Source organism: Aspergillus uvarum (assembly GCF_003184745.1).
Source record: "Aspergillus uvarum CBS 121591 unplaced genomic scaffold BO82scaffold_10, whole genome shotgun sequence".
NCBI lineage: Eukaryota > Fungi > Ascomycota > Eurotiomycetes > Eurotiales > Aspergillaceae > Aspergillus > Aspergillus uvarum.
Window position 1 is genome coordinate 351,324 of NW_020291307.1, and position 20,658 is coordinate 371,981.

Consider the following 20,658-nt stretch of genomic DNA (forward strand, 5'->3'; position numbering starts at 1 on the left):
TGACCAAACTACCTAGAGTCAAGAGCATTCTTCTGGTCGGGGACCACAATCAGCTCGCACCATTGTGCCTCTCAGCCTAAGGCTACAGAAGCCAGAAACTCATTTACAAGGCGACCTTCTACGCCTCGACGAAGTTTCCGTGAGTTAGCATCCTTCTCGTCGGCGACCACAATCCGCTGTCGCCGGTGTGTTTCCACACCCTAGGGTTGTGCGGAATGGTACAATTCGGCTTTCCAGAGATTAATTAAGAAAGACTCGATATTACCCTAGGTCCGCTTTAGGAAAGCTCTTTGGCTCTTTCCCGGACTGAATGGCGGTCTTCGCGGCAACCACGGGGAGATTCCTCGGATTTGAGTGGAGTAGAAAACACCTTTCTTCGAGTTGTTTGAAAACCATCTTTTATCCTGACCCACAGTGCCCAGTCTCCTTGCAAAGATCATCGAACTTGAGGGTGAAGAGGAATTCATTCCCAGCACGCTGTCCCACGGCTTCTTCGAGTCGACACTTCAGCGAAATAGACTACAAGAAAGTCGTATTCGACGAGCTTCTGGACCCTCCCAAGGAAGGTATGATGGCCCTGTCGAGTCGAGTCAAGTGCGGATGTTGAGAACATGGTTGGGCAGTGGGATCTGCCTATCTGCTCTCGAGACATATCAGGATATGTTGTCGACATTTTTCTATCGTGAATCCGGCATTAACAGCTACAAAGGTGTGGTCGCAAACGTGATCCTCGAGTTGCAGAATCTCCCCCAGTCAAGCCTGCTAATGAAGAGGATTTCAGATGAGGATGAGCCAAGTCCATCGAAATGATTGATGCTTCGGGGCCTTTTTCACCGGCAAGCTGGTACAGAGTCGATTCCATCAACCGGACCTGCAGCTTTAGCAGACCTAGCATCGGCAAGACTTCAGCCGATTGCCCGCTCAAAGTCTGCGAGTCAGCTGGCAGGCATTCATAATATAATCTTTAGTCACTACAAACTGCCACTTCGCATAGGCCCTTGAACGAGACAAGCATCGATGTCTCATCAGCAACGACTCTTGGATCGTGGATTCCGTGCATATATACCCCTACAACCTCGGCCGCGATCGGGATTCTCGGCGTGAAAGTTATTTCCGGGACGTGCTAGCGTGCTTTTGGTCTAGAAACAAGATCGCTAAGTGGCACGAGGATGTACTAGGACGTCACGGCACTGAGCATTGTGCCAATCGTCTTGCACTCGCAGCACATGTTCACAAAATGTGGGATACGGCGGAGATTGCCCTCAAGCCGCTGGACATCAATCCAGATCAAACCGCTCTCAGAGTGCAACTATTCCTCTTTGACAGATACAGCTTTACCAAGAATGCATCCTTTGACCGCTCCGATATCCCTGACGTCTGCCAGACTCCGGGAATTGCAAGGTGGGATGTTGCTAAGCAAAAGTTTGGAGAACTGACCGACGGCGAAATCTTAACCTTCCGCACAGATGACCCAAAGGATTACCCACTTCCATCATTCGCTTTGTTAGAGATGCAGTGGCTCCTACATCGGGTCCTCGCGCTAAGCGGGGCTGTTGAGTACGCAACATCGGATGAGAATGACGCCGATTCTGATTCCGATATGGAACTCAATCTCCCGGTTTCCGATGCCGATATGAGCAGCTTTGAACTTGTGCCCAATTTTCCCAGAATTGGTGAAAATCAACCTTCTTTTGTGATGCCTTTCCGAGGAAAGGCTGAGAAAAAAGACTGAAGTTTCACCCCGAGTATCCGCAATGCCAATACCGCCTAAACCATGTTGTGCTTCTTGCCTCTCTTTAGCCTTACCTCTGCCCTGCTCGGTGCTTACCTTCCTTGACACTGATGGCCTTTTCTTTGTTGCTCTCTCCTCCTTCCGCTTTGCACTCACGAAAGAATTCGCCAGAAAAAGAATGTTGGGTCAGTTGCAATAATCATTCTTATAGGATAACAATTGGCTTTTTTGTTTCCTGTTACTGTTCCTTATTATTTCATGCATGAGGAATCGAAAAGACTTGTGACCTGGATGACCTAAAAGTGCTTGGCCAGCAATACGTTCATAAGGTGATAGCCCTGCTTACATTACGAATTCCCCCGTCCTCAAGCGTGACCATCACTGGCACATCTCCTAGCATTAATGTTCTTGCTAGTAGAGTTGGGAATGATTATTATGTGGAGGAGGTACGTGTAGAACTGCGGGATGCTGCGGTAGTTTGGGCGGAGGGTGGGGGACCAGGGGAGGAGATCGGTGGTGGTTGGGGTTGGTGGAGGGGCCGGGTGCGGTGTTGGCGCGCGGTTGGCGGGGTTGCCGTGGGGGAGTCGGGGAGGCCGGCCGGGATTGACGTGTAATCCATATATCATCTCAACTGTGGTCTGATGAGTATGAGTTCCACTTCGCAGACAAATGACCGGGCTATGGAACCCGGCTCTGTTCTTCCGGTGGGGGAAAAAAGCCACGGCGAGACCCGGCCGTGGCTGCTTTCCCCGCAGATTTTGCCCGCGGCCACCGTGCATATTTATCTCGCCAGTCAGGGTCTGCCGGTGCAGGCACATATGTAGGTGCGAGTGCAAGTCCCGGAATTCCAACAATTTAGGAAAGGAGTAAAAATGAGATAATATGAGAAGGAAACCAGAGAGAGCTGCGAGAACAGTCCAAGGTTGTATGTGCTCAGAGTAGATAGATCTATATCGTAGGTCTTACCTATCCAGCGCGTTTCAAGGATTTCGGATAAGCTGGTAGGTTCTGAGCATCAAAAAAAGCCGCTTCTATAGCTAGCCGGACTAGGCACACTGAGCTTCGGCTCCTCAGGCCAATAGGACTCGGATTATATTAGATCAGCATTTGGATTTGCGGTGCGAAAGTATGGAAAGTGAACTAGCAACAAAGACAAAACCTCCAAGGTCTAAGCGCCTTCCCATCTAGTGTTCGCAAGTTCCGTCTGAAATTTTAATGTCTCCATGGAGGGCGATTCTCCTTCTTGGTGGGCTGATCGGACGATTGTGTCCTTCCGGCCGACTTGTCCCCCAATCGCGGCGGCGCCATGCTCGCTTCCTTCGGGCCCTGTTGAGGCTTCCGATACGGTGCCCGCCAGAGATTGAACGCTTCCACGTACGGGCTCTCCTCGTCGATTGGGAACGAGGTTTTGCTGGTCGGGTCGGTTCCGCGAAGGTGGGTGAGATCGACCAGGTAGAGCTTGTTGGTGCCGACCTCGTAGTTCAGATAACTCGGATGTTGATCGACCAGCTTGTGGCCATTCTTGCGTAGTAGCCTGTATGCAAACCAAACCGGGAATCTGTCAGCCCAAGTCTTCGGGACCCAAGAAACGATTCATTTCCGTCGTGGAAAGGGGCCGCTCGAACTCACTCTAGAATGCGCGCCAGCTGCGTCCGGATGCCGTCCAGCTGACGATCGGTGAGCTCGTCGCTGATCTCCTCGAGGCTCTCACCCGGGGGCACCGTCATCACCAGGAAGTGGCCATATCCACCGGGGAAGGGCATCCAGTTCGGTTGGGAGCACATGAAATGGTCGAAATACTTTGGTCCCAGCCCGGCTTCGCCCAGCAGCTTGACAGCGTCACACTCGTGGAGAAACTCGTGCTCCGCAATCTGCCGGACCTCCCTCCTCGCGTCTTCGGTGTCCATCTCGAAGCCCCGCGGGTTCAGCTGGTAGCGCATCCGAACTAAAGAAATCGCCTTGCTTTCCAGGTTTCTGGCCTTGAGGAGAAGACTGCGCTCGCCCAGTTCCTGGTCTAGGACCTCGGTCAACTGGTCCTCGATCCGGAGCTTCCGCTCGCCCAGCGTGATAACGCGTCCTTTGAGGTCAAAGCTCCACATGCTGTGAAGAGTAAGATTTCGCCGCGTGGGTCCTTGTGTGGTCGAAATGGAGATAGACAAGCAGAGGTAATGGTTCGCTTGGCCGGGGGAAAAAGGGTAACGAGGTGTTGAGCTGTTGGGACGAAAGAAGAGACAGGGTCAGTTGGGAGTGAGGTCGATTTGAAGGCTGTGATATACGAAGCAGACAAGTAAGGCAAATACAAGAAGAGGCAGTAGCTTTGCCTGGGGAGTCTCTGTATCTCTGTATCTGCTGGAGTGCTGGTGAATTGATCGTCTTCAGGGAAGAACACTGTCCGATGTTGGGTCAAGCTCAGCGTGAGTCACCAATTCATCATAATGACCAACATCGGAACCTATTCACGCAGACTGTCGTATCAATCACCCAACCGTGGAAATCCTCTAACTTAGGAACCGCCTGGTGCTTATGTAAGAAAATCACCCGCGGGTATCGCAATTTTTGTATATTCCTCCTCCCAGCCGCATTGAAATGCTTTTCAGCAAGGTGCACCTCGAGGCCACTGAGGCGATTGATGCTATCAACACTGGAAGGACTGGAAGTTATCAAGCATGATCGGCCAGTTGTGTACCCCACCACCATCCTTACCCACGTACGCCTAGTAACAGTGCAGTACAATTGCCGGAAGTCCAGATCCGTCTCCCGCCCCAGGGCCCGCTCTACCGATGGTCGAATCTTAGATGCTTATGGAAGACATTATGCGCGTCACAATTCTTTGCCCCGCTTTCGGGATAGATACAGCCACACGGTGCGAAGAACAGTGCTTGCTCCTATTTGTTCAGCTCGAGTTTACACCACCATATCCTGCCGTGCTTGCCATGACCGAGGTCTCTCAGAAAGGTAGGGAATGGACTCTCTGGAGCCTCTCAGAATCCCGGCTGGTTCGCCTTACGGCCCGATCCGGGTAAGGCCCGCTTACCGCGGCCGCGACGCGTCTGTCCACAGCATCAGAATCAAAGCTAGGATGGGGTAATTACAAGGTCCAGAAATTACCAGAACAAGGCCGTATCTTCGGTGATACTTGCTTCCAGTGGCATCCGCCCCCCTAAGAGCGAATGCCAAAAAGCACTCTCGCAAGGAGACTTCGGTGGCCGAGGAGCCAGCTTTCGAACTGATCGGGGGCGACATGGCGAACGCGTTGTCGCCGACACGTTTGACAAACCACGTCCTCTCGTAGATGCTAAGAAATCCAAAGCGGGCGTAGTTATCATCCATGTATCTGGCAAGCTGGCCTTTTTTTGGTTGGGAACGGCACAGCCAACGGTTAGCATGAGAGAAAAAGCATTCGAAAGAAAAGCCGCATCACTATGCGCCATACTCACCGAGTTTTTCGGCTATGAACTCGTCCCAGGGCTGTTTTTTCCGCGGCTCAAATCTCCAAAATGTCTTGACCTCGCCTACGCCGCGGATAGCATGGGTCGTGGTGTCTGCAATCACCACGTCGGGAACAAGCTTGTCCCCCGCCTGCTGCTGCTGCTGCTCTCCTATCTTTCGCTTTATATCCGCTTTGACTTCTCTCTTCACCTGCTTCTTGGCTTCTACGAGGAGCCTGTTTACTCCGTACTGGGAGTCCCCAAAGCGGACCCCAAGCTTGAGCAGGTCGGCCACCTCACCCACCGGGTGCAGGGCGTTCTGGACGAGGCGGCCCTGCACCCCCAACTCGTTCGCCACTCCAAAAACCTCCCGGGGCACCACGGGGGCGAAGGATTCGGAGTTGCCGCAGTATAGCGCGAGAAGAGCTTTGACCTCTTTGGCAAAGTCGGGCCAGTTCTGGACTTGTCCAGGTAAAAGGGTGAACTTGGATGAGCCGGGTCGGAGGGTCCGGTACCCTTCATCACTGAGGAGGTCGGCCACGGGTGACCAGATGCGGTAGCGGTGTCCTGGGGGCAATACCGGTTGAGCCATGGTGATAAGTCAAATGGTGTGATCGTTTTCCAGCAGTAGTCTGAGGATACAGGCAAGTTCCTTGTGTTGAGATTCTAGGCAATCATGATGGAACCACCGTGTGTGGAAGGGTTGTAAGGATATGGATTTGTGGAAAATCGCAGCCAAGATGGACCCAATATCACACCTTCCCTAAATCAATGGTTCTATTGAGAAGGAGCCACTGCCACATGAAGTGAATGCTTCTGACCAGGTGCACAAGGTCGAGAGGTGACGAGCTTTTTTTGACAACACCATGCAATTCACCCTAGTTTGCCGTGCGTACTATATGTTGATTCTCGCATATTCACCAAGGTTTGGCTTGGATATTGGTTCCATGAAGTTTCTTCTCAGAAGAAAAGCACCTGTTTGTTAAATCGTCGTGTGCAGGACAGAGCTTCCTGGTCTCTTTCATATTGTGCACGCAGTCCAGTAAAGGATATGTATCCTCAGGTCTTGGCAGATATTGCAAGGAAGAAAGCCGCCATATCAGCCTGCCTACTATGGCACTAGTATCATTTGGTATTTAAATGTTTCTCTAAGCAAACAACATTGCGTACATTACGAAAGCATTGAAGAGGAGCTTTAATAAAGCATTGGGTCTTTTACAGCGGCCCTCATTGCGCGTGCTACCGTCGTGGTCGGCGATCGTCTTCCCTCCTTCTTCTCTTCGCCTTGATCTTCTCCATGTCTCGAGCAATACCCAAACACTCCCGATCTCATTCCTCGAATTATACTTATTTGTATGCAGAAGGTTATGTGTTGTGGCGATAATTTGTGCGGAATGTTAGTTGCTTCAGGGCGTGACAAAATCTCGTCCACTGTTCCTAGCGATCGGTGGGACATGTAATCTCCCTCCTCAACCAACCAATTAACCACTTTGCACTTGCGCTCAGCGCTTAGCAATAAGCCTCGCCGCATTGCCCCTCCAACTCCAGGAGTTTTCCAGATTGCTCTTGAACTTGTTGGCGCAGGCCGGAGCAAACGTTTGCAGGCCACCGGCCAACAGAGCCTAAGGAACAATGTTAGATTCCCACCATGCATTCAAGCCACCTTTTGTGTTGGCAGGAAAGTGCTGAGAAACATGCATCAAAGAATGAAGTTGTGAGAAAATTGAAAATTGAAAAAAAAAAAAAAAAAAAAAGAAAAGAAACATCCATAAGGAAAAAAAAGAAGGGAAAAGCGTAGCGTATTCAGAAGACAGGGTCAAGCGTATTGGTTCCGCGACTCGCTCCTTTTCATCAATGCCGACCTTACCGGCTCTCGACAGAATTGTTTCAAGCGGGACGGTAATCTGCTCGATGCACTACCCACCAAGAAAAAGAATAGAGATAATTTCCTCCCGCGACTTCAGAATTCGAACTGTGAAGACTTGCGTCGTCGATAGCGTGGCCAACGGATTCTTGCTCGACCTTAGGGCCCACTTGGGATCTTGATCGACAGGAAACCCCTCGCCGGAGTGCCGGAACCCCGGCAGACTGAGTTCCCGGGCGACTTCCATCCTATCGGGCTCGACATCGTGCAAGGCCTCTTGTAGAACCTGGTTACCACAAGTTAAATCGAGGTTCCTTGGATCAAATGCATCTTTTTGTTCGCGGGAACTACTCACCAGGCCGACCCGGCCATGATCTATGGTTCTTAGACGGTTTGCCGAGCTGGATGCCTTTTCGCCCAGGGATTCGAACGTGCTGATCAGATATCTCACGTCGGCTGACATGGTGGAATCTTTTGAGTTGATGGACTGGATAATGCCGGGAAAGACACGGGGGATGAGTAAAATGGTAGGGGGATACAAGGCAGGAAAGCGTTGACAGCGTGTCGGTTCCCCCTCCGGGAGTTGGCTTATATATACTGTGGTCCTCAATTCCGGCCTCTCTTGCCCTATTACGTATGTGTGTGTCCAGTTCATTCCGAAAAGATTAGAATTGGGGATCAGAGTTCGCATGGATGCTCAATAAATAGAACGCCCGGATTTTCGCGAACTGCAGCAGGCTGCATATTGTCGCCGAGATTACCAGCGAGTGGCTCCGCTGCGTCGGGTAGGAGTGGAAGAAAACGGAGGGGCTAATTTTCCACCCCAGCTCCGATGTTGGCTCCTAGAATGGAACTGAGGAAGCGTGAAGATGGATGGATTCCAGGCTATCTCTATGGAACTAACTAAGGGCCATTGAAGGCGGTGAGCTGCCCAGCCAATCAGGTGAGGCCTTAACACACCCCCCCAGCTTACTGAAAGGCCCAGATAGCATGAAGCCATCCAAAATATGTATAATTATTATAAATAGAAATGTTGGCTACTCTCCTAGCACGGAGGCTTTAAAGCAGTTATATAAAATAAGATTAATAAAGCTGCAGACTGGCAGTGCGAGATTTACTCTGCATACAGTAATATTACTAAAATAATATAAAGAATATTTAAACAGCCTATTTTAATAGATGTTTAAATACTACAAAGTCTGTTATAAAAAGAGGTTTAGTAAGGCCGTTTGTAAGATTTTTTTTTATATTAATATACTAAAAATCCATCTTACCATTCTGATACATATTTTTTATATAAAATAATCTAATATTAATTTATTTAATTAACTTTGAAACTGTAGCTGTATATATAAAATTAACTGTATTATTAAAGTTTATATATATTATAATCCTATTAGCAACAGGCAATCCTAGTTTAATTATAGATTTATATAGAAAACTAGTCTTACAGAATATCTTATAAAATACTATATATTTAGCTAGTATAAATAATATTACTAAAACTATCTACTTGTATATAGTTTATAATACCAGTAATTTTATATATATAATAATATAGGTCTTAGTAGACTTTATATTATTATTATCTATATATAAGATATTAATATAGACTTTAAACTATTTATTGGGGTTACACCTATATATAATATTAAATATAAATTTTTTAAAGTAATATAAAATATATTTAATAGTATTTTTATTAATTAATTATAGTAAGATAATATAGTATTATAACTAATATATAGTATACTTAATATTAATATATATTTTTATCACCAGCTAATTTAGTTTATTTAGTATTTTTTTATATTAATTTATATTAATATTTATAAGGTCTTTATATAGAGTATTATAATATTCAGAATCTATAAAAATCTTTTTTATATAATAATTAGTTATACTGTAGTTTTTAAGCAGTTTAGTAATATAGGCCTTTTAGCTGATTATTATTATTCTAGTCTTACAGTTTCTAACTATTAAATAATTTAGAAACTATACTAGCTTACTAAGATATTTTAATTTAATAGCTTTTTTAAGCTTATATAAAATAGTATTAATCTCTGTTATATTTAGTACAGTAAAAAAAAAGTTATTTATATATAAAAAAAAAATTATTTTTTTTTTGGATATAGATACAGATATTTTGCTGTAACAGTTTAAATCTAAGTCTGTATAGTATTCTATTAATTACTTTATTTTAAAAAAATACTATTTATTGGAGTTTGTATAGTATTTTTTTTAAATACTAGACTTTACCAGGCATCTTACAGAGGCCTGTTGGCTGGTATATATAAACAGCCTATTTATAAAACTTAGTATTAAAATATATTATAATAATATTATACTATATATAATATAGCTATAAAAGTACAATAGCTGTAATTATAAGCTTTAAAATTATATTATTTAATACTGGAGTATAGTTATTATTAAAGTTTAATTTAAAATATTATCTATTACTATAAATAATCTAATATATTTTAAAATATTATATCCAGCTGCTGTTATTTACTTTAACTGTATATATTTATTTTTTAAATAGTATATAAGTTTTAGATAGCTTATTAATAAGTTTAAATATACCTTTTTTATACTAGCTATTTTTTTTCTGTTTTTATAGCTTATTGCTAGTTAGGCTATTAAAAAGATACCTTAGCAGTACTATATATTTTTAGAATAAAAATATTATTAATATAAATTAGTATTATACTATATAATTTAAAAATACTTTTAAAATCTGGCTACTTAAATATAATATTTTTATTAGAATAGTTTAAGACTTGTAATAGTACTAATCTGTAGTTTTTATAAAGTTATTTTTTTAGCTTACTCTGTATATCTGTTATCTATATATTATTATTAGTAATAAATAGGTTTATCTTATTAGTAGAATATATTAGCTAATTAATATAGGGATTAAAGTTAGGTAATATTATATACTATAAAGTTTTTATAGCTATATTAGTAGCTGTTTTTTTTAGCTTTTAAAATATTTTTAGTATTATAATTAAATATAGCTTTAATAAAATATTTATATTATATAATTTTATATTTTTAATTGGTATATAAGACCTCTCCGGCTGCAGATCTGCAGGTGGTGTTAGTATAGTATATTCTCTAAAATTATAAAATTTATTATTTATAAAATAGTTATTAAATATTTTTTTATACTTACAGCTATATTTATTATAAGAATTTTACTAACTGTAATAATACTTAGTTTTATAATATCTATTAAATATCTCTTTAAAATTATTACTTAGATCAAACTTTTAAAATAGGTGTATAAAGTAAGTATAAAATATTTAGAATATTATAAATACTATTTTTTTATTACTTAGTATAGTCCTATTATTAAGTATATTACTTTTAACAGTTGGATTTGCCTGTAGTAAAATATATAGTATTATTTTTATACTTATATTATTTAAAATATCTGGCATTTTCTCTGTAATTATTAATTCTAATAAGATCCTATATATAGTAATATTATTTGGAGTGTTTACAGGTATATTTTTTTATTATAATTACTCCAGTATCTGTATATATATATTTAAAATAGATATTTTCAAATTATTTATTACTTATAGAAAATAAGAATAATTTTTATTTAAAATATTAAATCTAAGATTCTGCGGCGTATAATAAAAGTGCGGATAATTTTTATTTAAAATATTAAGCCTATTTTTTTATTTAAAAAAAGTTATTCTAGTATTTAATATTATCTAAAATATTTATAGGTATACTTTTTTTAATAGAGTTATATCTACCTTATTATTTATAGTTTACAGAGATTTTTTTATTATTTTTTTTTCTATATATTTTAAAAAACATCTGTAACTGCTTTTTTTGTAGTTGTATATATTAATTATCTTAAAATACAGAAATATCTAAATATAGAAAATAAAGTTAAAGTCTAAACTCAGCTGTAAATTAGTAATTTTATTATATTTAATAAAATATTTTACTATTTCTGCTGAATTGGCTGGATAGGTATTAGAATACTATTTTTTTTAATAGTTTATTAAAAACAGTACTTTTATTACCTTATAGTATAAAAGGTCTATTAAAAGAGTATACTTATTAAATATCTTCTATACTATTATTATAATTATTACTGTATATATATTTTTTAAGAAATTTAATACTACCGGACTGTATAACTTTTCCAGACTTCTGTTTATAAATATAGAATATATAACTATAATTTTTTTTATAGCTAATAAAATAGCCGATCCGCGTGCGCGGTTTAAATTTATATTTTTTAATATATTAAGAATTATTTTAGTTAATTAGAATATAGGTTTTATAACTGTATATATATAGATGTTCAACCAGTGCTGTATTAGACTTAATATTAAAGTATAAATACTATTTTAAAATTAGTAGTAATATTTTATTTGGTTAGATTAATTAATTAATAATATATACTGCTGCTCTGACTGCCTCCGGCTAAAAGTATTTTAAAAAGCCTGTATTAATTAGTATTATTTTTACTGTTAAAATAATATACTGTCTGTATTATTCTGTATAGGTATTTTAGTAGTAATAATATAAAACTAATATAAAGTATATAATATCTTTAGACTTATACTATTTTCTAAACTTTATAAATTTCTAGCTGCTGTTAAAATACTATTTAATAATATACTGGCCGGTGACAATCTTATATTATTTATTAAAAATAATTAATATATTATTAGGATTATTTTTAAAAGTTTTTAAAGGGCGAACTTCTACACAGTCTATAAATAGATTAATAAAAATTAAACAGTATTTCTTACTTCTAATTCCTACTAGCTTTAAGTACTAAGTATTATAACTCTAAATATCTTACAGACTTTGTTTTTTAATTATTAGTTTATATAAGACCTTTTTCTGTGCTTTTACAGTATTATATATATTATATTAAAATATAGGATTATTAATAACTTTATTATTAGTATTTTTTAATATTATAATTAATTTCGGCTTATTTATATAGTCTAGATAATAGTATAAAAAGTATAAATCTACAGCTGTAAGTTAAATATATTAAAATAGTTTATTATTAGTATATATTTTAATAACAGGTACTTTCCTAGTTTGTATATATCTAATAGTATAACTAATATTAAGATCTTTAATCTTATGGTTTTTAATATACTAAATAATATTATAATTTTTAAATATCTTTTCTGCTGACAGTAAGCTGTAGGAAGTATTAGGATTATATTCTGCTTTTATAATTAGTTTAACAGCTTTGCTATTTCTAATATTAAGATATATTTTAATTTTTTTATATCTTTTAGTTTTACTAAAACTGTTAAATAAGTTAAAATACTAATATACCTTGCCAGGCGCCTATATCTTATATTTAATAAAGCAGTTAAAGTCCGGTGTTAAAGTATGTTCAAAGCCGGAATTCCAAATCTATATAGTAGATTTGTTTTTTCTGCTTAAGCTTTTAGTAACAGATATATCTATAAATATATTAATATTATAGGAATATATAGCAGCTGTAAGATTACTTTTAGTAGTTAGCAGCTTATAGTACTATATATAGGCTTACAGTTTTTATTTCTACAGATATATATTTAGATAAAAATAAAAGTATAAATTAATACTATATTTAAAACTATTGTAAAAGGTATACTTTCTATTTTTTTTTTATATAGGAAAAATTTTTATATTTGGATAAACTAATTGTCAGACTGGCTGTCTACTGGCTTTTTAAAAGATTATATAATATTATTCTTCTATTTTTTTTTAATATATTTACTGAGGTTGAATCCTTTAGTTTATTTTTATTATTTTTAGATACTTTTAGAATTGTGTTTGTATAGCCGGCGTTCTATTTCTGCTTTTTAGCTATATTTTTAAAATATATAATTAAGTTAAAGAACTTGCTGTTATTGTATGTACTATTATTATTTCTACTAATATTATTTTTATATATTATTACTTATAATAAGAAGTTATTTTTTAAATAGTAGAGAAAGAGAAGGACTGTAGTATAGGTAGAGTGGCTTAACCTGACTGTTATACCTTAACCTTAACCTGGCCATAACCTGGTAGTCAGGTTAAGATATAAAAAATTTTTAACTGTATGGTTATAGTTAGATTAAGATATAACTATTACTTTAACTGTTTATACCTGTAGGTTAGAAAAGTTAGATATAGCAGGTAGGTTAATAACTATAGATTAATTTATAATATATATAATCTTTTTATATAAATAATATATAGAGTATAATATATTTTTAATTATAGTATAGTAATATTTTTTAATTCTAGCTTATCTACTTTATCTGTTTTATCTATTTTATTTAATTAACCTACTTTATCTACTCTATCTATTTTATCTGCTCTATCTACTTTATTTAATCAATCTGTGCTATATATTCTATCTAAAAGATATACTATACTTTATAAAAGACTTTTATAAAGCCTAATATAAAAAAAATAATATCTATTATTAGATGTACTAATAATATTATACTACTTTTTATACTGTCTAGAACAGTAATTATAATAGTATAGAAATTATAAAAACCAGGTTTTTATCTTTATCTAAATATATATAGTATTTAAAGATTTAGATAAGACTGGTTCCCCTATTACTAATAATAATCTATTTTTAGAATTATTTTTAAAATTATTTATATTTTTATTTTTACTAATATAAAAGGTAGTAATTATCTTATCCTTCTTTTACTTTTTAGATATATAGATAATTAAGTCTGGATTAAGATTATTAAGAATATTCTAGTACTTTTTACTAATAATAAAATAATTAATATATATCTAAAGTATAACTGCTTTAATTATACTAGAATAAAAACAGCTCCGGTAATAGTAGCAGATATTTTAAAAACTATTAAATAAATATTTAATACTAATACTATTAGTTGTAACTAAAAGAAAATCTTTAGCTATTTAGTAGAGGATAGAAAACTAATTATAGTAGAACTTTTAGTAAGCAAAAATATTAGTATACTTTATAGTATTTAAAACAGTATTAGTTTAATTAAAAATATTTTTTTAAATTATATATTTTTAATATTTAGATATATTTTAAGTTCTTTAAATATCTCTGCTGTAGGTAAGAGTCTCTGGTATTTAAAAATATTATAAAAGGCTTTATTTAGACTAGATAATAATATAGAACTAGATAACAGTATATTAATTACTAGATTCTAACTGTAATAAAAATAAAAAATCTTTTTAAAAACAGTTTAGTACTTATTATATTAGTTAATATTATTATTAAGCTATATATTCTTTTTAAACTTTTTAAGCTTTAATATTAGATTTAGAATAGTTATAATTATATAAATATAGTCTTCTGCCTAGTAGATATAATAGTAGTATTTTTAAGGTTTTTAATATATATTCTATAAGCTCTTAAAAATCTTTTTTTTTAGGGCGCCTGCTTTCTTACTAGTTAATTAATTAAGTAATTTAGATAATTAAAAAGATTATTATAAATATTATAGATCTTATAAACAGTAGGCCTACTGTTCTTAGATAGATAGAATATAAAAAGAAAAAAAGGGTATAAAAGCTTAAAAAGATATTTTATTTATTTTTACTTAATTATAGTAGGATAAAAATAATTAATATTACCATACTTACAGTACTAAATAAAACTTTTAATTATTTAATAGAAATTAAATATTTAGTAAATTATAAAATAAGTTAAGTTCCAGCAGGTTTTACAGTTCAGAAGAAAATAGTAAACTAATTTAGATTTAAATTATTAAATAAGCTGGAACTTCTTACAGTATTAAAAGCTTATATTTATAAATTATACAATCTTCTAAATCTATAATTAAAAATTAGTATAAAAAGCTATTACTAAAAAAAGACCTTTAAAAGCTATCTGTAAAAGGCTAATATAAATATTTTTTAATATAAATAATAAAAGCTGTTTATATTAGCCTTTTATAAATAGCTCTTAGAATATATTTTTTTAAAAGTTTTTAAAATATTAGAAGAGGCTTTAAGACTTTTATTATAATTTTTTTATATATATTTAACAGTACTGTTTAAGGCCTTAATCTAAAGTTTTTACAAAAAAATATTAACTATAAACTAAATTATATAAGTAAAATAGGATATATAATACTAACTCTAAATAATTTTTAAAAGATTAGAATTAATTAAAGTATTATAAAGCTGGGTGCTCTGGCTAAGCTGGACTTAGAATTTAAATAAAATTATACTAAATATTAAACTATTATTACTAGTATTATTAGTTGTTATATTTAACAACTAATAGGCCAGATTATATTTATATAAGACTAATAAAATAATTATAGCTAGATTTTTACTAATATAAGATTTAGATACCAGTTAGAAGCCCAGTAGAACTTTATAGTAATCTATATCTTCTATTAAAAAATATCCAGTTAAAATAAGAAATATTTTTTAATTAAAGCTAGTCCAGTAGTCTACTGTAATTAATATTTATTTATTATTTAAAAACTTTAATAACAGCTGTATATATATATTTTTTAACAACTTTAAAAAATATTCTTTAATCTGTGCTTAATTGGGAGGACTTAGTTTTTAGTAGAAAAATAAAATAGTAAGATTAATTATCTATTTAAATTAAATATACTTAATAGTTTGGAATAGTAGGCAACAGATAATTATAAAGTATAGAATCTAATTTTAAAAATTCTGTTTATAATAGGCTGTAGAGGTCTAGAAAAATTAATAATAAAAAAAAAATCTATTTTTAAAAAATAAAGAAATAAATAAATATCTGTAATAGTTCTTTATTCAGTATCTAACTAATTATTTGTTTAGATATAACTAATAGTATTTTCTTCTTATAATTCTTATAAAAATAGTAGTTTATAGAACTAGTTTCTAAGTTTTTAATTCTTAAATATTATAAGATATAAAGGTATGCAGTATAGTAGATATAAAAAGTTTTATTAGAAAATAATATATCTTTTTAAAAGCTGTTTTATATTATTAATAACTTCTTTTAATTAAAGTAAAATAGCAGTTTTTAAGCTTATATACAGGCTTTAAAAAAGATTATCTTCTACCACCAATCCTAAAAAATAGGGACTTTTTTTTAAAGAGTTAGATATAAAATAATCTTCTAATTCTTCGCAACACGCGTAATCTTAAGATTTAAAGGGGAAAAAAAGATCTGGCTTAAAAAGCTTATCTTAGTTTAAGTATTATTATAATTTATAAAGATCTAAAAAACAGAAAAAAAGGGCTTAATAGTATCCTTTAAAAATAAGCTAAATAAATATAATTAACTTATAATTCTAAAACTACTCTGTAAGTAATAGATATAGAAAGATAGAAAAAAAAAAACTCTATAAAAGTAGTTTGTTTTATTTTAAAATATACTTTTATATAAATATAATCTATTATATTTTAATATACAGCTAAGGCGCCTGCCGCATCTTATCTATTTTATTAAATCTAATAAGTAGAAAATTATATCTAAAGCCCAGAATTATAAGTGCTTAGAGCCAACTAGATAAAATAAATTAAAAATCTTATTTTTATATTTAGAAAAAACTTTTATAGAACCTACTATAAAAAATATAATATCTAGTATTAAACTAGATAGTTGTTGGAAAGTATATTTACTAAGAAAGACTAAATAAGTAGTATAGCACAGAATCTTAAATAGATTTAGATTAACAGAATATTTAGAATTATTAAAATTAAAAGAATTAAAGGGATTAATTAGATTAATAGAGTAATTAAGATTAGTAGTATTAAAAAGGTTAACTAGATTAATAAAATAATTAAGATTATTAGGATTAAAAGAATTAATTAGATTAGGTGTAGAGATTTATACTATAATATATACAGTCTAAATAAAGCAGTAATTATATATCTTTATATATATTTCTTACTATAAAAGCAATAATTTTGTTAAAAGCTGGAATTTATCAGTACTACTAAAAATTTCTTATTATTTTTTAAAGATAGAGATAAAAAAAATAGTAATATTTTACTTAGTTGCTTTTATTTAATTTAAAAAGCTTTCTTTTATATGCTTTTAGGCAACGGTTAAAATAATCAGATTAATAATCTGTTAATCTAAATATACTTTAACTGTATTAAAGCTAAAAAAGATATAGCAGATAGGTTTTAGTACTAAAAACAGTTAAAACAGTTAACCGCCCGATTTTTGGCTATACCGCGGTCAGATATAAAAATTTCCTTAACCTGGCCATAACCTGGCGGTTAGGTATAAAAATTCCAATTAACCTGACCTGACCTGGCTGTTAGCCACTCTAAGTATAGGAGTTAATCTTACAGCTAAAAGTTTTTATATTAGTATAACTATATTAGAATATATTAATAAACTAAGATACTTTTATGTAACATAATCGGACACCGAGCCGGTGCGACACCGAGCCGGCGCCCGCCGCACCGTGTCTTGCATCCTCAACATCTTGAAGTTGAAGAACTCTCCTAAATTACCCTATTTATAATATTTTATAATTTTTTTAGTATTTCTTTTTATATATTAATATGGCTGATATAAATAAATGTTTAAATCTTACTGTTAAGATCTTTAAAAGTAGGAAGTTCTCTACAAAAGCTGCCTGCGCTGCCGCGTTTAATATTAAAATAAGCACTTTTAAAGATTGTTTAAATAGTATTAAATTATATACAGAAAAAGATGCTAATAGTAGAAAGCTATCTATAATTAAAAAAAATATATTAAAGCAGTAGCTTTTTAATATAGCTTATTATAAACTGTCTTTTAAAATCTGCAATGCTCAATTCTCCGCCCAGCTGCTATATTAAGCAAAGTTAAAGCCAAATTAATACAGTACTATATCAGAATATTAGATTACTTACTATATCAAACATTATCTAGAACTGATATTTAAATTTATATTAAAGTATAATTATTAATATACTAAATGTAAGAATCCTTATCTTATTTAAAGATAGTTTAACTTTGTTTGCAATACAGTCTAAAGATATAGTATTTTTAATAAAGATATATAGAATATAGATAAGACTGGATTTTAAATAGAAGTTGCTTTAACCGCTTATATAATCTGTAGCTTGGAAATATAAGAATTACATACAAAGTATATACAGCCAGAAAACTATAAATAAGTGACTTTAATTATTATAATATTAGTCTTAGAAACAGTCCTGCCACCGCAGATTATTTTTACAGCGCAGAATTATTAATTAATATAGTACAAAATCTGTCTAAGATCTTATTATCTAAGTATTAGTAAGAATAGCTGGACTACTAATAAGCTTAGTTTTAACTGGCTTTAGAATATATTTAACCGGTATACAGCTTTAAAAATTGTTAGTAAGTATTATATATTAATTCTTAACAGCTATAGCAGTTATATAATTTAGCAGTTTAATTAGTTCTGTACAGCACAGAAAATTATTTTTTTATATATACCTATTTATTTATTTTATAAACTGCAGCCACTTAACATCACTTGCTTTAGGCTATTAAAAAAATTATATAGCCAGTATATATCTAAAACTATTTATTATAAAAAAAAATTAATTACTAAGCTTAATTTCTTACAGTTATATTATAGTATTCACGCCAAGGCCTTTTCTAATATTAATATACTTAGTAGATTTCGTGCTACCGGCCTTATTTTTTTAAATTCTTAAAAGGTGCTTTTAATACTACAGATTTAATTAAAAACACCAACTCTACTAATATTCTTACATTCTAATTAGTCTTTCTATCTTAGAAAAACATCTGTAAATTTATATAAACTTAGAAGGCAGAGACAAGAAATACAAAAACTTATAGATTAAAGCCTAGCGTCAATAGTTTCATACAAAGTTATTAAAAAAATAATTAAGGCTGCAGAATAGTCTATACAGAATACAGTCCTACTTTAATAATAAGTTAAACAGTTCTAATCTATACAAGCAAGTAAAAAAAAAAAGGGAAAGGCCTTATACTGTTATATACAGTAGGAAGGTACTTTAACAGGCTAAAAGGGCTTTAATATAGCTTAGATATAAGAAAATAAAGCAATTCAGACTGTAGTACCAAGACCGGCCAGGGCACGCCGGCCAGCCCGCTACAGTATATATAAAAGTAAAAGACACAATTGTTTAAAATATCCTTATGAAAACAACAAGAATTGATGTATATAGCCTTTTTTTGGTGGTTGAATAGCCTTAGGAAGCGGCCAGCAAGGCAGTCAGCGAGGCGGCGGCAGACCGCCGCCGGCTCAGTGTCGCGCCGGCTCGGTGTCCGATTACATTACTGTAATAGCTTTATTATAAAAAATCCAACAATCACAGCCTGCTTTTTAAGTATACCTTTTTTATGGATAATTGAATAAATAGCGGAGAAGATCTTATTAGTATATTTAAAATTTAATAACTAGTTTAAATATTTTTTTAGTATATTTTTTAATAACAAATTTGTAAGCTACTCTTCTATTAATATAGACTATTATTTCTATATATTAAAGTATTCTATATCTAGGGCTAGATGTAGTAGTGCAGTATTAATAAGACCTTCTACTTAGTAGAAACAGAGATTTGTTTTAATAGTATGATTTTAGATATTCTATTTTTATTTATTAATAAAAAGTATTAAAATATTGGGCAGAGTGTCTGGCAGCCTGTTTAATAAAACTTTATATTTCTAACAATACTAAGTATTTTAGTAGTTAGTAGTACTGTTGCCGGTTCCAGACTGTATATCTAATATTTTAACTAATGTCGGCAGCTTTGCTGTACTATAATTATAATTTTAGTATTATTATTCATATGTTTTTTAGTATAAATTATTAATAATATGTAGATAGAGAAAGAGAGTATGGAGATGATACTGGATCTTATTAAAATAATATTAAATAATATTATTAATAAAAAATAGGCAAAATTGAGCAGCCGGGCTCATAACCTGAGAAAGCGTGAAGATGGATGGATTCCAGGCTATCTCTATGGAACTAACTAAGGGCCACCGAAGGCGGTGAGCTGCCCAGCCAATCAGGCGAGGCCTTGACAGGAACAAAGCTGCAGATCGGCGCTCCTGTATACGATCCGGTCGCGGGGCATGGGACCGATCTCGCCGACGTGGGGATACATAAGTTTCTCGATTAGCACGTAGTCTTGTTTTCTCGATCTCACTCGCGGCTGTGCGAAGTCGGTAGCTGACCTGCACGAGGCTCATTGAGAGAGCCCAGAGCAAAAGGATGTGTTGAGTGGAGCATTGAGCAGGGTACGTGAGGCACTAGGGCTGCTGATCCCGGCGCACACCTCGGAGCAACCCATGAGCGGGATTCGGGCCTATAATATTTTCGTCTGAGATTCAATCGTAGAGGCCCAGTTGCTTGACTGTGAGGTAGAGGTAGTGCTAGGTTGAATGGCAGTGGTGAGACCATGGACCAAAAAAGATAAAAAGCTGTGCAAATGTTGACATCGAGGAACTATATTATTTGTTATCCACCGAAAGCTGCTTGATTCAGATGGTGTGAGCTAACCCGGTTCTGAATATCGTTGCAATGCCTGCATTATGTCCTTTCAGCGTCTGCCCTTAACCCAGCTATAGACGAGGATGATAGTCCTCTCACTGGAGCCGTGAAGATACCGCTTGTGAAAGCCAATGCAACACATTCCAAAGACGGAATTCAGGCACTTCC

At 33.9% G+C, this 20,658-nt stretch overlaps 4 protein-coding genes across 4 annotated transcripts; 1 reads left to right on the forward strand and 3 right to left on the reverse strand.

Moving 5' to 3' along the window:
• Positions 1–806: 806 nt before the first annotated feature.
• On the forward strand, positions 807–1,847 carry BO82DRAFT_408741 (uncharacterized protein; the record flags this gene model as incomplete). The annotated part of the gene is made up of 2 exons (XM_025639706.1): positions 807–926; positions 995–1,847. The coding sequence occupies 2 exons, from the start codon at positions 807–809 to the stop codon at positions 1,730–1,732; spliced, it is 858 nt and encodes a 285-aa protein (XP_025494849.1). The 3' UTR covers positions 1,733–1,847.
• A 1,097-nt stretch (positions 1,848–2,944) lies between these two features.
• BO82DRAFT_329390 (uncharacterized protein) lies at positions 2,945–3,910 on the reverse strand (the record flags this gene model as incomplete). The annotated part of the gene is made up of 2 exons (XM_025633052.1): positions 3,362–3,910; positions 2,945–3,266 (listed from the first exon to the last, which is right to left on the reverse strand). Exons 1-2 carry the CDS (start codon positions 3,829–3,831, stop codon positions 2,945–2,947), a joined length of 792 nt encoding a protein of 263 aa, XP_025494850.1. The 5' UTR covers positions 3,832–3,910.
• A 673-nt stretch (positions 3,911–4,583) lies between these two features.
• BO82DRAFT_408748 (uncharacterized protein) lies at positions 4,584–5,985 on the reverse strand. Its single transcript, XM_025639707.1, has 2 exons — positions 5,170–5,985; positions 4,584–5,079 (listed from the first exon to the last, which is right to left on the reverse strand). Exons 1-2 carry the CDS (start codon positions 5,750–5,752, stop codon positions 4,763–4,765), a joined length of 900 nt encoding a protein of 299 aa, XP_025494851.1. The 5' UTR covers positions 5,753–5,985; the 3' UTR covers positions 4,584–4,762.
• A 488-nt stretch (positions 5,986–6,473) lies between these two features.
• Positions 6,474–7,562, reverse strand: BO82DRAFT_9029 (uncharacterized protein). The gene is made up of 2 exons (XM_025641640.1): positions 7,085–7,562; positions 6,474–6,782 (listed from the first exon to the last, which is right to left on the reverse strand). The coding sequence occupies exons 1-2, from the start codon at positions 7,485–7,487 to the stop codon at positions 6,670–6,672; spliced, it is 516 nt and encodes a 171-aa protein (XP_025494852.1). The 5' UTR covers positions 7,488–7,562; the 3' UTR covers positions 6,474–6,669.
• Positions 7,563–20,658: the final 13,096 nt, after the last annotated feature.